The sequence below is a fragment of the Clarias gariepinus genome, chromosome 4 (assembly GCF_024256425.1).
Source record: "Clarias gariepinus isolate MV-2021 ecotype Netherlands chromosome 4, CGAR_prim_01v2, whole genome shotgun sequence".
Lineage (NCBI taxonomy): Eukaryota > Metazoa > Chordata > Actinopteri > Siluriformes > Clariidae > Clarias > Clarias gariepinus.
The window spans coordinates 19,556,698-19,572,078 of NC_071103.1; the positions used below are offsets into that span (position 1 = coordinate 19,556,698).

General features: G+C 35.9%; 2 protein-coding genes across 2 annotated transcripts; one reads left to right on the plus strand and one right to left on the minus strand.

The window, feature by feature from the left end:
* Positions 1-991: 991 nt before the first annotated feature.
* Positions 992-4,961, minus strand: zgc:174935 (uncharacterized protein LOC796019 homolog). The gene is made up of 4 exons (XM_053493812.1): positions 4,383-4,961; positions 3,846-3,900; positions 3,315-3,429; positions 992-1,305 (listed from the first exon to the last, which is right to left on the minus strand). Exons 1-4 carry the CDS (start codon positions 4,677-4,679, stop codon positions 1,239-1,241), a joined length of 534 nt encoding a protein of 177 aa, XP_053349787.1. The 5' UTR covers positions 4,680-4,961; the 3' UTR covers positions 992-1,238.
* Positions 4,962-6,896: 1,935 nt separating this feature from the next.
* si:dkey-87o1.2 (uncharacterized protein LOC796684 homolog) lies at positions 6,897-12,854 on the plus strand. The gene is made up of 4 exons (XM_053493813.1): positions 6,897-7,589; positions 10,462-10,516; positions 10,641-10,758; positions 11,065-12,854. Exons 1-4 carry the CDS (start codon positions 7,293-7,295, stop codon positions 11,102-11,104), a joined length of 510 nt encoding a protein of 169 aa, XP_053349788.1. The 5' UTR covers positions 6,897-7,292; the 3' UTR covers positions 11,105-12,854.
* The last annotated feature ends 2,527 nt before the right edge of the window (positions 12,855-15,381 follow it).

Here is a 15,381-nt window from a genome sequence, read left to right on the forward strand (position 1 = left end):
TTCTGATTGTTTTTTGTCACTGTGACTAGGAATACAGTACCTTGAGGTAATGGGCTGGGGATAATGAGGGGTGACAGTTAGAAGGTCAGTACATTTTGCTTTGTCAATATAAACTGGCACACATGAGACTGTAACATGGAGCCTGGAGGAAAGCCAGAACACAGCACAGACACACATACTGTGCACTAAACCAAGGTAATTCTATCAGAAGATCAGGAAAGCACAAACACACACACCACCACCACCACCAACACAGAAAAAACGAAGATAAGTCAATGTTCACACACACACACACACACACACTTTATGTGTGTAAAGAATGCGTTACCGACAGAATGGCTATTACACACATAACTCCCACAACAGCAACTACTAAAAAATAATGGACACAAAAACAAAAAGACAGGTGCAACTTTCATGAGTCCATTTTATGTCTTTCCCATTTTTTTTATATAAAAAACCTGAGTTGATTTCTCTTTAATATTCTTTATGTTATTCCTTTCTTTTTACTCACTTTGCTTTCAATCTTTTTAAGGCATGTGAAAAACAAGTACCACATAGCCATAAATAAGATACGATTTAATCTCTTTTTTTATTATTACAATTTGTTCCCTGTAACAGTCTCATGGTGTGTTGGATAATATTCTAATAAATATACTGTACTTGTGTTTTATTTTAAGGAATGACCGAGAATGTATATTATATTAAAATATATTGTATATATGAAATAACAATTTGTATGGTTATTTGTAAGTGATAAAAAAAAAAAGGACTAAGTCATGTATATTAGCCAACAGGGATTTAAAGCATATTAAGCTGGAGTAACCACACTGTTGATCTTTTCTTTAAGGTCGAATCAGCCAGGATGTGTTGGAGATAAAATGGTACAGTAAAGAGCACTTCACTAAAGATTTCATTTCTAAACTGACATAAAAAGCTCTTAAAACAGAAATGTGCCATCAACAAAACACAAGAAAACATACCAAGAAGATATATCAAGGAAATTTATTAACTGATCAAGATTGAACAAGAAAAAAAATCTACACAACTAAATGTTGCATTTGTGTATGTACTGTACATAGGAATGACTGTGTAGGGGTGCATGTCGTTGTTTTGAATAAAATAATAAAGCCCTGTGTCTTTTTATCATGATGATTCATGGTTCATGTTTATCTTCTCTGCCATCACCATGTCAACCTCTTGTCAAGCACAAATGTATCTCCTTCCTTTGATTCTCTTCAGGCTGCTTTGGGAGCTTGAGGTTTTGCCTCTGCTTGTAGAACTGGCACGATACCACATAATTTCCTGTTCATAAAATAAAAAAAGAGAATTTAAGCAGTTTTCCACCCCACTTTATTTGAAATATCATACCACATTTTTAAAGCTGTTAAAGTCAGAAAAAGTACATCCACTATGTAAAAATAATTACAATTCACTTCCAATTCAACAGAAAGGTTAGACACTTTAGTCATTAAGATTAAGTGAAATTCATAAGCATCTGGATGAAATGAAACCATTACTTATCTGATAGATAAAAACCTGCCGTTTTATCCATAAAGTGTGTTTTAACTTGCAATCCAGATTTTTATTCCCACAGATTAAAGTAAATGCAAGAAATTAAAACAAGGTGTAACTGGTGTAAATCTATTCTATAATGCTAAACCCAGCGGACTACCTGCAATTGGGAGTCTCACTCATCGTCTATACCACTTAATCCTATATTTAGGGTCGAGGGGGGCCTGGAGCCTATCCCAGGAGTCTTATGGCACGAGGTGGGGTACACCCTAGACAGGGTGCCAATCCATCGCAGGGCACACACACTCATTCACACACTATCTGCAATTTGGGAATGCCAATTAACCTAACCTATATATCTTTGGACTGTGGGAGAAAACCGGAGTACCCGGAGGAAACCCACCAAGCACTGAGTACATGCAAACTCTATGCACACAGAAACAGGAATCAGACCTGGCTGGGAATTAAACCCGGACCATGAACGTGCAAGGCGGCCCGGTGGTGTAGTGGTTAGCACTGTTGCCTTGCACCTCTAGGGTCAGTGTTCGCATTCGGGAGTGCAGTAAATAAGAAAGCAAATAAATAGCAAAGCTGTTTAACACTGACCAACTAACATCTTGTTGACATACTGTCCATATGTGAATATCAAGATCAGGGTAATGAGCATTCATTTGCATTTACACATACTAATCATTTATATGTATGTACAGTCATTTGTGCAAAATAAGCCAAAATGTAGAGAATATGCAAACCAGAGAATACTCAACCAACTTACAAACAAGCATACAATTGCCATAGATAACTTCATTATGCAGACATGCCTTAAAATAGGGCTTAATTAATTAGGGCTGTCAAAATTAAGGCGTTAACAGGTATGATCAATCTGTGAAATTTAATACATTATTGTTTTTTAATGCAAAATTATAATAGGAGCTAGTTTGAACCTAATAGCTTTTCATAATCGCAGTGCGGTTACCTGGCTGTGTGTGATAATGGCACATTTAATGAGGATAATAAGATGAATGAGGAAACATTGCAAGGTGTGCTAGTTTCATTATAAAAAGTTTAGATAAAACCAAAGTTGTACAGAGCTACATTCAAGGGAACTATTTTACAATAATACACTGAATGTAAATCATGGGAGTGGCAGGTTTTAGGTTGTTAATTTGTCAGATCTGAGGTTCCGTGTTTGATCTCCGCCAACAGTGGGTTGCTACATCCCATACTACTCAGGCACTGCGTGCAAGGCTGGTCCCATTTGAGAGATTTTAATTTCAAATTTGTTAAATGTCAATGTTTAACACATTATAAAACTGCATAATTTGTTTCCTCTAAACAGTTTTTCATGCATTACTTTATAATACAAGTAAATTTGAGTATTTTAAAATTGTGATTATTTATGATTAATCACAGACTATGACTGTGATTAACTAGATAAAAAATGTTCATCGATCGACAGCACTAATCTAGATATACTGTAAATTAAATACAGTGCAATTTAGTTCTTCTTTAATGTTGGGTGCTGGTTCTAGAAAACTAATCTCTTTCTTTTATGTTTAACATGTTGAATGACAATAATAAACATGTTATATAACATGACAATAACCTAAAATCATGAAAGTCCTAACCTAAAATCATGAAAGCCCTATTGTCAACAAAGTTTCAACATAATGAGTGTTTTGTCATGGCTTTATGGGCAGCTCTACCAAACTGCTCCCTTAACCAAACAAACCATGAAAAGATCACAAAAAATAGCCCGGATACACATTATAAAACACACACTCCAACATACTACTTACATCCCCTCGACAGAGGACTTGATAATGTAGTCACACATTCTGCTGCGCTTCTCAGCTTGTATTTTAATGTTGGCTGTCCGCTCTGTGAAACTGCCCCTCTGCTGCTGAAACTCAGCTGATAAATAAAGTCAAAGAAAAGGCAACATTTTAAAACATTTAATTGAATAGTTGGTACTTCACATAGCAGCAACCATACAAATGATTTTTTATTGTAGCAGTGTTCTAAGTCAGGCACTTAGACTTTTGGGTGCTTTAACCCAACGTAGCCACAAGGGATCAGCATTCAGCTATCCATAACATACGATCAGTTCCAGAGTGGTCCAAAACTATTGATAAACATGTGTTTATTTAACTGTATGCTGATGGTGAGAACCTTAAATCAAGAGGTTTCCAGTGCATATTTCGTTCTATTTAAACTTTGTAACTTTGTAGGATTCTTAGTTTCTGACTGCCATCACAATCACAATGAATTAGAAGAAAACTCTTCCAGCAAAAGTACTCCTAAATTAATTTTGTAAATGTGGTACTCACTGATGGTTCTGTTTCTCTCTGCTTCTATGGCATCAGATGCAGTCTTGAGCTGGCGCTGGAATAAAGAGTACAACAGATTTAGCTAAATGTTGCCAAACACACACATAACTACATGTACATGGCTGTTGCTTCCCTCTCCAGTGTACTCCCCATACTCTCTCTATACCTTTCCTTTTCACTGAGGTACTCAGATCCTTTAATACTGATAAGTACTTTTACTTGGACATTCCAAACTCATTCCAAAGTTGTATGCATGAAGATTTCTGGTTCAATCTGGTTGATTGTTTTACCTCTCGTTGAACAATTTCTTTTTAATGGAAACCCTTAAGTGTTTCAATTACTAACCATCACTCTCTAATCACTGCACTTTTAGAAAGAGGTGACATTTTATCAGAGCTGTAGATAGAGCAGATTGCAACCTAGCCATATACTGTAGCAACAAAATATATAATAATGCAGTGCAGTGAAGTCTTGTCTGCTATTTTTCTTGCTGGTCTATCTTTGACTTGCCCCAACCCTGATCCCTGACTGCCTCACCAGTTCTTCGGTGCACGTATTCAGCTCAGTTTTTTTCTCATCTGCAGAAACCTGAGCTGTTTCGATTGCTGCTGTAAGGTCCACGATCTCCTTCTTGGTTCGGTCGATCCTGCTGTTAGCCTCAACAATATTGGCCTTGAACTCCTTCAGCACGTCGACGGTCACTCTGTGTTTAACGTTCTCGAAATACAAGGTCTTGGTTAGTTGGCGCTCCACGTTCCTCCTAGAGTGAATGACACCCAACAGGGCCAGTGTAAACGCCACCACCAAGACCATTACCACAGGCAGGTACTTCATGATGAATTTGAAGAAGAACTGGGGCAAATGGAAAAAAAAAGTCCAGAGCAGTGAGTGTTCGGTGGTGCGACCGGCTGTTCCACTTAACTTCGCCCACTAAACAGGAACTGTTGCGCTTCCTTGAGTTTCTTCTTCTTCTTAAATGGTAAATAAAAACGTGTGGCTTTAAATTTATATTTCCTGTCCGTCAATGAGCTTGTTTAAAACAAAAACAAAAAACAAAGACGGAGTATATAAATTCTTTAAAAAAAAGTGAAAAATGAAAAGCCCTTGCATCCGAGGCGCAGCGCGTAAAAGCTGCGCGAGAGCGAGAATGAGACGAGATAAAAGCCGCACCTGCTGCAGGCTCCGCCCCCTGCGCGCTCAGGTACAGTACACAGGTGTAATTCATACAGGCTAGATAATATTTACAAACTCATCCGTATAAATATATCACAATCTTCACTCTTTAAACATGGAATAATATAAAACCTGTATCATTTGATGAAAAAAAATGAATACCATGTAATACATCTTTTAACAGGAATTCATGACGTCACCTGAAACCTGTGTCAGAACTGGATTCACAGGTCTGATCTCCTGCTCTGGTATGTATTATTTCGATACACTTTACTACAGTTGTAGGCTGATTTCAGTTATGTCGGAACATCAGGCAGGGCACGGTGGCTCAGTGCCAAAAGTGTGTTTGTGTGGACTGTATATATGTATTTATGTGGGTGTGGGTGCGAGCCTGTGCACTGTAATGAGTTGGCACCCCACCCAGTGTGTCCCCTGCCTTCCGCATTAAGCTCCCTGAGAAAGGCTCCACACCCTACAGGATAGAAAATTAAACAAATGGGTGGAACATCATGTAATTGAGACAGTTAAACTTATGTATATTCACATTTATTTCATGATTTGACATTTGTATCACTAACCTCTTGTAGTTGGACAAATTAATGTCACAGCATTCATGCAACATTATACCAGAGGGGTGGTAAGTATCAAACGGAAGGTTGAAAGTTATGACAAATAACATTAAATTAGGTTATACAGTTGTCGTAGCAAATAAATTATACAGGCCTATGATGCACATGATGATGATGATGATGCACTCATCGTCTATACCATTTATCCTGTGTACAGGTTTGCACAAGGCCTGGAGCCTATGCCAAGAGACTTAAGGCACAAGATCGGGGAACCCTGGAGATGCAAGGCGACCGCTTAGCGACTGTGTCTTAACAAAATAAGTATATGGTTAGTTAGACTGGTTAAATTCCCCTTAAATGGATTGGCACCCTGTCCAGGGTATATCCCTCCTATAGTTCCAAGAGTCCCCTGGGATAGGGTCCAGGCCTGCAGTGGCTCTGAACAGGCGGTATCAAAGTGGTACAGAGAATGTGTGTGTAGTGTACTCTGTTTAAACGCTTTTAATTCAATTCAATTCAATTTTATTTATATAGCGCTTTTAACAATGGTCATTGTCTCAAAGCAGTTTCACAAAAATAAAAGAATTTGTTTTAAAATGAAAATATTTCGAAGTGTGTATGTGTGAGAAAAATGTGTCTAGATGATAATGAGATGAATGAATGATGACGGTGGCAAGGAAAAACTCCCTGAGATGGCAATAGGAAGAAACCTTGAGAGAACCCAGACTCAATCAGGGAACCCATCCTCATTTGGTTACCAACCCAACGATTTTAGTGTATCATGTTGATGTTTATTAATTATTTAGTCTGTGTTATGCGATTACAGCATGAGATAAAATTGAAAATGTTACTTACCCTGTAGTGGTGCTGTTTAACTATATTTTTAAAGCTCTTTATACTCAATCCTAGAAATGATAGTTTTTAATGCTGCTGTATAAGCCAATAGACAAGTCAAAAACTGTCCCAAAAATAATAACTAATAAAGATATAAATAAATATTAACAATAAAATAAATAAAACAATATAAAATAATCAGGGCCGTGGGTACATATTCTTACAAAAGCAATATTTTTTATTTTTTATTTTTCTGTTTTGTAAAAAAAATTAAATAATAATAATCTAGAGAATCTAGAAATTTCAAAAGTCAACCTCATTTTTATTACACCTGAGCAACCAATATACAAATGCCTGAGAGTTTTATTTGAGGCCAAAGGCCAGTTCTTTCAAAATTTAAGGCTTTTATTGTGAATTACACAGTCGCCTACTCAGCCTTACTAACAGGATCCTGGTTCCGCCTGCAATGCATCTATGGAATCTACCTTTGCTCAACCTGTTCTTGTAGTATTTTCATGGCTTTGCTTCTTATAATTATTATTCAGTCAACCAAAAAATTCAAATAAGCAAGAGAGCGTTAAATAGTATAAGGCTCTGTTTTTTGTAGTTGTCTGCAACATGGCTCTGTCAATGTTGTCACACCTACGTATCTGGTTGGACAGGTATACCCGGATCCCAGATGGAGGGTGGAGTAAGAGAGGGAAATGCAGTTGAAGCCGGACACGAAAGTGCTGCTCTCTTAAGAAAACAGTGATTCTCCACGGTATTGTCTACAATAAAGGAGAAACTGAGAGAAAAAGAGAGTGGGAAGAGACTACACCAGTGAACTGTACAGCTCCTTACTTTCAACTCAGTTTCTGTTCCTTGCAGGATGAAGGCTGTCTGGGCATTGGTTTTTCTGGCAGTGTGTGCGGTGCTGGTTGTAGCCTTTCAGGCTATACATCAGGAAGTTAACATTCGCACAATGAGAAATCAAATTTCTTTGAGCCTTGAAGAAGTGAAGACAAAGGAAGATGAGGTCCTGGTTTCTAAAGTGGCAATGCAGAAACTTAGCAGTCAGCTGGCTACACTGGACAAACAGAAAAATCAACTGTCAAAGAAAATGGAAGATCTGGTCAAACAGAAAGAAACTTCTGCGGAAAACCTGGAAACCTGCCGAACACGGAAGGTAAATAAAATGACAGAATTAAGTTTTTACATCTGTGATTACATCTGTCGTATGTTATAGCTAGTTTATCCAGAGCTAACTGATTTGAGTTGTTTAGTTAAAAATGTTTGCCTCCATACTGTTGGTGATTTATTTAAACATTTAACCCTCATATTATGTTTGGTAATGTAGTACAAATAAGTGTTTTATGTTTTAGTCTACAGGGTTCTGTACAATACACCCAAATTCAAAGTAATTTTTTGATTAAAGGTATTGAATAAAGTTTGCAAGCCACCTAGTGCAATGCTGTGGCAAAAATAATAAAATAAATAAATAAAAAACTTTAACTGTCTTAAAGTAAAAAAAAAAGGAAACCTTAGCAATTTGCTAGACTTTAACATTGTGGTAAGTATACTGACTGTATATTGACTGTTGTATGCACATACAACTTTGTGTGTGTGTGTGTGTGTGCGTGTGTGTGTGTGTGCATGTGCGCTCCATGGGACAGCCTGACTTACCTTCACAATGTTACATGTACCCAGGATTGAAATCTGAATCCAGCGCAACCCTGACCATGTTTGTGGTTGCTAAAGATAAAAGAATTGATTAGTGGAGTGAGAAATAATTATACTAAATCAATCCCAAATTTAAGTGCATTAAAAAGGGCAGTATAGCACTTCTTCTTTATCATTTAAAGATGCCTAAGATTACTCAGTGAAAAGGTTTCCCCTCATACTAAAGATTTGTCACAAGCTCTGTAAGAGTGTTTTAGCGAGTTGTTTTTGAGAAGCTATAAATAAAGGTTCTAGGCAATTATTAACATGTATTACTGCCTGCTTTAAAATGGTTTCGGCTTCAACTAACAAGCAGAATGATTCTAATATTCTTTCCTTTTAGTGAGGCATTGTAACATGCAAAAAGGGAAGGACATTTGCATGCATTCTGAAGTCCGATCTTTCATACTCCATGGCATAATGAATACATACACAGACTTTTTATCTGTGAGAGAGTCCATTACACAATGTGAAATTTAAACTTTGGCCGAAAGCACATACCACAATGCTTATCCAGTTTGGGGACGCCCTTGTACTAGCTTTAAGGTTGATTTAAAAAGACAAGTAAGGTCCTGGAGATTAGGTGCAATAACTGCATAAAAAAGACTCAAAGTATGCTTGATGCAATATTGATTTTTAAAGCAATAAGGAAGAAGGTTGGTGGAATTTTCTATAGCCTAGCCTTCCTTGGACTTCATTTTTATGATTCTTCATCCAGTTATGCAGTCCTCTCTTAAAGTACGGGAATACCAAGGTCAATTTTTTGTCATTGCTATATACTGAAAATATTTAAGGTCAAAAAATTTATAAGGGATATAAATGTTAGCTTTTGATAAATATTGAATTTTAGCTTTCAGTTTATGTAATTTACTTAGAACATGGCACCTTTAATTTGTGATTAAAAATATTCGAACATGGGACCAACAGCTGTTTCTTGTTGCCCAGGAGGATCCTACTAGATAGATAATAAACAACAAATAGTTTTATACTAGTCTCTACTCTTGGTTTGAGCTCTGGGTTTTACCTGACTTTGTCAATGAAAAGGATATACCACCAAAAAGCAATAAAGCTGTCTGTGTGGTAAAATCAAGCCATTTTAAAGTTGATTAAAGAGAAGCTCTATCAAAGCCATTGTAACAGCACTGGCAATAGCCAGTATAATCATTTTGAATTACTTGAAAAAAAGAAACCACTTTTGTGATTAAGAACCAGACATCAAACATGTTAGTCAAGGAAAACAACATAAGTTGATGACAGAAACATTAAGAAAACTGTAAAATAAACACCCTAAACAACAGTCAGTAAAATCAACAATCTCCCCAGGGCAAGGGGTAAAGGTATCGCAAGACACCATTTGAAGAGACTACGAGATCAGAAGTATTTAAAGCCACACCACAACATACAAGCCTTTCATCAGCAGTTAAAGTCAGAAGGCCAAAATGGACTTCACAAATAAATACTGAGATGACCACAAAGTATGAGCTACCAAAGTACCTTCATACTCATACCAAAGTACAGTATGAGCGTGTAGTGAAAAAAGCATATGCTCATTATCCAAAAAATATGAGCCCCCTGGTCAAGGTATGTTATAGCTAATGCTTGTTTGGCCTCCTTTGGAATGAGTTTTTAATCTTTGATGATGACATTATTCATTATGGTAGGATAAATTCAGAACACAGGTAATCGAACTGGGTGGAACTGAATCATGAAGCAAGACAATTCCTCAAAAACACTGAAAATCACGAGATTTACCCAAGACCTTCACCATGGCAAAAGAGTGGAAGGTTTTAGACTCGGTAAGTCACCCATGAGCCCATAAAACCAATTGAGCAGCATTTCATCACCTTAAGAGGGACCCCCAAAACAAACAAACAAACAAACAAACAAACAAACAAGGTATATGCAGCCAAATTTCAAATTTTTTTTCTTTCTTTGTTAATTTACCTTAAGGCTATCTTTTCCAATGCTTTTCCTTATTTAATGCTTATCATTATTTTTGTTGGACTCCAAAGGTCCCCTATTCAAAGCTGTTTAACATGTCTACATGTAAATATCAGATAATTAGGCAGAAATTCTGATCTGTTGTCATATATTTATCTTTTGATCTCAAACAGAAGTAAAAGTAGTGGATGTGCTGTTGCAGTACATTTGAGGGGTTTTTGTAGGTAAAGCTGATACAGCCGAACATCTTTTTTGGAAATGCTGGAAGTGCCACATTGCAATCTTGGAATACAGTATATTAATGAGTCTGCCAAAAGAGTGATTTATATTAACCATAGAAAATGTAAAAATATAACTAATTAACTTCTTATCCCCTTTTATCTCTCTTTTCTCTTTAGACAGAGGTCACGCAGGAGAAATCAGATAGGACTTCAGCAATCGATGTATTAAGAAGTATGCTACAGTTTATTACTTAATTAATCGTATATGATGGTGTGATATAGTATAGGTTTTAGTAAACAATACTTATTCAATTATCAAATTTTTAATAATTTTTACCTGCTCTCTATTTATATAGAAAATCAGAACAGTGAGATACAGAAACTGCAGGAGGAACTTAACAGTTGGCAGAAACAGGTTCTTGACAGAGATACAAAAATCTGTTTATACGTGAATAAAGATCTGGAGGAGGGGAGGTAAGATCTGTGCACTTGCTTCATATTTCAGTTTTGTTCTACTTTTATTCAGGATAAATTAAAAAATATTATCATTTGCATTAAATAAACTATATTTAACCTATTTCTTTTACTTTTCTTTAACTTTATATTTTTATTTTTATTTAAAAAAGTCATCAAAGTTATGATGATAGTAATTACATTGTCAACATCAAGTGGCTTTAGAGTCAGGGTGCATTATTAATTCAATTCTTGTGCCTAACAAGAAGTATAAATGTTGAATGTGCATTGATGTGGTGAAAATTTTATTTTGCTTTATCTTTACAGGAAATTATGTGCGGAAATTAATGCTGGAAGTAAAGTATAAACGGGATAAAAAGTTGAACCACGAAAAAAGGAAAACCACGAGCCGTATGGGTTTGATTCATCACTTGCACTGTAATAATGATGGATTATTTGTCCACCTTCTTCGAGACTAGAATACTCCTGTGTGTTTTAGTGTGGATAACAGCTTTCAATTTGTACACGTGGAGTCTTCGTGGTTAATTGCCTGATTAAATGCATTGTGACATTGTGAATTTTTTTTTTTACACCCAAAAGAATGAACTCTTACCAATTGTGGATAGACAGTTCAAACAAGAAGTGTAAGTAATACAGCTCATAAAGACCAAGTAATTCCAGTTTCTGGAATTCCAGGTTAAATGTGCCAGTCATCGCTCGTTTACATACAAACACACCTACAATTATCAATAGATTATGAGTGAACGTCTGCTTGAAAAAAAAAATCACATTTAAACAAAGTTTAGTTAAAAAAAAGTTTAGTTTCATTGAAGTTATTTATAAATGATGTGTCCTGGCATGTTTTGGTAGGTGGGAAAAATAGGGTAGGTGGGTAGGGTTTAGGTGGGAAATTATGTATCTAGAAATGTTTTAGTGTCTGGATTATCAATTATAAGTCATATAGATTGACTGTTAAACAAATAAAAATGTATATTCATAATATATAGGATAATTGTTTGTTGACATAAGTATAAGCCTCACCCTGAAAAGATAAATTAGCCTGCGAATGAATGTGTACATGGTGCCCTTGGGGCTAGAGACCCGCCCAGCCATACTCTTGCTTCACACCCTATGTTCCCAGGATATAATCTGAATTCACTGTGACAAAGTGGTTACTGAAGATAAATTAATTACTAAACATTTATACAAAATATTTTAATGTTTATATAGTCCATGTTCCCTGTGCTATCTGTAGGATGACAAGATCATATACTGTAATATCATATCATATCATATAGTATAATGACTATGAATTGGATGTTTAGTAGGCTAATAACTTACCTAAGATTTAGCACATGTTATGGTAATTTGTCTTCAGTCTTATTTATAAGATTTATTGTTTCACATTTGGTTTTATAAATGTAGACTAGAAGGTAGTGCAAACAGGTTGCTTGGATTTTTGTGTCTGTGTCTAAGAATAGGTGGGAGTGACCATAATTTCAGGAGCATTAATTACCTACATATATACCAATATATATACGCTTCACTGCTGAAAGTAGCCGTGGCAGAATTTCTTAAATCAAGATTTTTAAAACTAAAATAGTTAGATTTATATTCTTTCTGCTATAGATAGATTTCAATTCTGTTGAATTCAACATGAAAGGTTGTTTTATAGGCTCCTCTCCTCACCCACCAACCTCTCTGTAACTGCCCTTCAGCTAAAGCTCCACTGACCCACTACTGTCAAACAGGTTTCAAAAGAAATGTTGTCTGTTAATTTACTCAACCTCAAAATGCAATACTTTCATATTCTGAGATACTGGATTTTAGTTGTTGATGAGCTGTAGGTTGTAATGATAGAAAATAAAACAAAGCCCAAAAGGGTTGAAATATTTATCTTCATTTGTAATGAATCTAGAATATGGTAGTTGCACTCTTTTAATAAAATTGTAAAAGAAAGTGTTTCCATGATGATTTTTTTTTAGATGTTCTGTATACCTGTCCAGTTTGGGTGAGTCTGTGCCCACAACAGTGTTAGATTCTTGTTCCCGTCTGACATGACTTGAACTCTGGAGTTACTTATGCACAGTATGTCAATAAAATATAATATCTGTCAAGTTGCTGTTTACATATGAAGGGGTATCTTATTTTCCTTTGTTCTTGTTTTTGTAGTTTACCTTTTTCAACTTCTTTGCATTTTTTTATATTATCACAGCCCTTTAATTTTGCAAATTATGGACTAAAACAATAAACTAGAAATGACAGATAATCTCCACAGAAAAAGCTGCTACATTAGGTACTGTAATATTGAGTTAAACAGGAATGTGGTCAGTATGGTCACTTGCATTTAAATTTAGGCATTTGGCATATGCTTTTATCCAGAGCGACTTACAAAAGTGCGTTAAAGTTTAAACTATACTTCAACCTTAAACAACCGTACACTGGGTTACTAGAAGTAGTAACTAAAAGTTACTAGTCTTTTCTTACAGAGTGGAACAACACTATTTTTTTTCCTGCATCGATAAGATGCCTTTCAGGTTGAAGATGTCCTTGAGAATTCCCCACAAATTTCCTTACAATTTCCTCCCCAGTAGCTTAGCCTCAATGCTACCCTACACCTTAATGTTTCCCCCATTCTTTTTTAGGCAATCAAAGCTATCTTTGTTCCTTAGATCTATGAGCATGTGTTACATTTTGGACTGTATCTTGGGGGGGGGGAATTTGCCTATCCAGCCACAAGATTATTAGTGAGTGTACTCGCAAGCATAAGAATGTTGGATTAAAGGAAACACTTTAAAAATGACTGTGGTTTACATTTTTATATTGGCCTCTTTCTCACAAAGTACTTCTTGTATTAAATTTTGTGTGATTCACTTATCATAAATTTTATTCAAAAAAGGATAAGTGCATAAAAGGCAAATACACAGAAACAACACAGTATTTTGGTTTTACTGTAGGTTTTATCTGAAAATAATGATTATGCGAAAAATATACTGGAGCTATAGCAAAAACAAGTAAGTGACAGGTTATTGTGTAAGGCTAATCCGAAGAGTTTGTTGAGTGTAGTGAGTGTAGTGTAACAGGTCAAATTCTTTGATGATAAATGGATAGGCCCTTCTGGCTCAGTTCTTTGGCATAAAGTTGTTCTTCTTTGTCCAATACTCTGCGTAGTGCCTCCTTACGCACCTTTTGGAAAATAAAATAGAATAACATCAACCATTTCATTATCCAGTGAAAAAAATATTTGGGGAATATTGCTTTTTATCTACTCTTAAACATTGAGAGGCGAAAATTGGTTGTTTAACACTGAAGATAGTATTGAAAGACAATTTCTTCTCTAGAACTCCCTCTACAGTACCTACCAGTATAAAAGCAACATGACTCAAGTCAGCCTCTCTCTGTCGAATAAGCTCCTGGCGCAACAGGGCCTTGGCAAAACCAGTTTGGGTGGCTTCTTTAAATTCTGACCTGTGTAACATTGCTTAGTATCAGTGGCAGTTGGTGACAAGGCACTGCATAATGAGATTTGTTTAACAAAGCTTACAGCTATTTTAGGCTTTCTCTGATTACAGAATTTAAATAAGACTATAGAGAACATTTGAGTAAGATTTGAGCTCAAAACAGGAAAGGAAATCCGTTGTTTTACACTGACTATTTTGCAACTATTGCTTTGCGTTATGTCCGACAATGGAAAGCAGAACCACTCCACACCATGAGTGACATGGTAGTGACATGATAGTACTTGTGGCACACATGCTAATACATTAACAAATTAAAAATGTTGCAGCAAATCAGAAGAATGCAACAACAACATAAAAAACAAAAATATGACAAGAACAAAAAATAAAAATGCTGATTTAAAATGTAAAAGGTTGGCAGCTATTGCATGTCACAGGTGCTTGCAGACGGTTAGAGAGTTTCAAATTTTTGTGTGTATACTGTATGTGTGTTTGTAATTTTCTTTCACTTTAGTGGTTCATTATGCAATTGCACTATGGGCTACAGCCATTCCAACACACACACAGGCACACACACAGTATAATAATTTGACCCCGAAACCCCAAACAAACCTTTTCACTTGAGCAATCCTGACTGTCTTCTTTTCAATTTTCTAGAAAACAAAAGAGTGAGAAAATGGCATGCGAAATACATTTTCTTGATGTCTGACAATCAGTCAATCAAAAAGAACATGCATTAACGACACCTCTATTTTGTCCTTTTTTTCCTGCATACACGGATTCCTAAAACACTGTCCGCGTTGACCAGACATATCATCCATATTATCCATATTTATCTCCATACAATAAAAATCGGGTACGTGAAGATAATTTTCAGTAGAACATCAAAGTACCGCTGGCCTTAAAGTAGATACGGAAGCCTTGTAGCGGTTGTTATGGCAACGTGTAGAAATAGCAATCCGATCACGTGACGTCCATAGCACGTGCAGCGTAATGAACCAGAATCATTGTTTTAGTTCACGAAAAAGAGTCGACTCATTTGTACCCTAAAACGGCTCTACTACGCTTTTCGTTGTAAAGTATTAACACTTATAGCGATGGCCAATCATTATCGAAATCGTTAAGAATTATCCCTCAATTGGTATAAAATATGGAATCAAACTAACTACAGTACGCTCGGACCATC

Bases quoted from the DNA above. Each gene is read 5' to 3' on its own strand.
- zgc:174935 (XM_053493812.1), bottom strand. From the start codon at position 4,679: ATGAAGTACCTGCCTGTGGTAATGGTCTTGGTGGTGGCGTTTACACTG. The intron at 3,901-4,382 runs GTGAGGCAGTCA...TCTTTATTCCAG, and splicing joins ATACGTGCACCGAAGAACTG to CGCCAGCTCAAGACTGCATC. The intron at 3,430-3,845 runs GTGAGTACCACA...TTTATTTATCAG, and splicing joins AGAGAGAAACAGAACCATCA to CTGAGTTTCAGCAGCAGAGG.
- si:dkey-87o1.2 (XM_053493813.1), top strand. From the start codon at position 7,293: ATGAAGGCTGTCTGGGCATTGGTTTTTCTGGCAGTGTGTGCGGTGCTG. The intron at 7,590-10,461 runs GTAAATAAAATG...TTTTCTCTTTAG, and splicing joins AAACCTGCCGAACACGGAAG to ACAGAGGTCACGCAGGAGAA. The intron at 10,517-10,640 runs GTATGCTACAGT...CTATTTATATAG, and splicing joins AGCAATCGATGTATTAAGAA to AAAATCAGAACAGTGAGATA.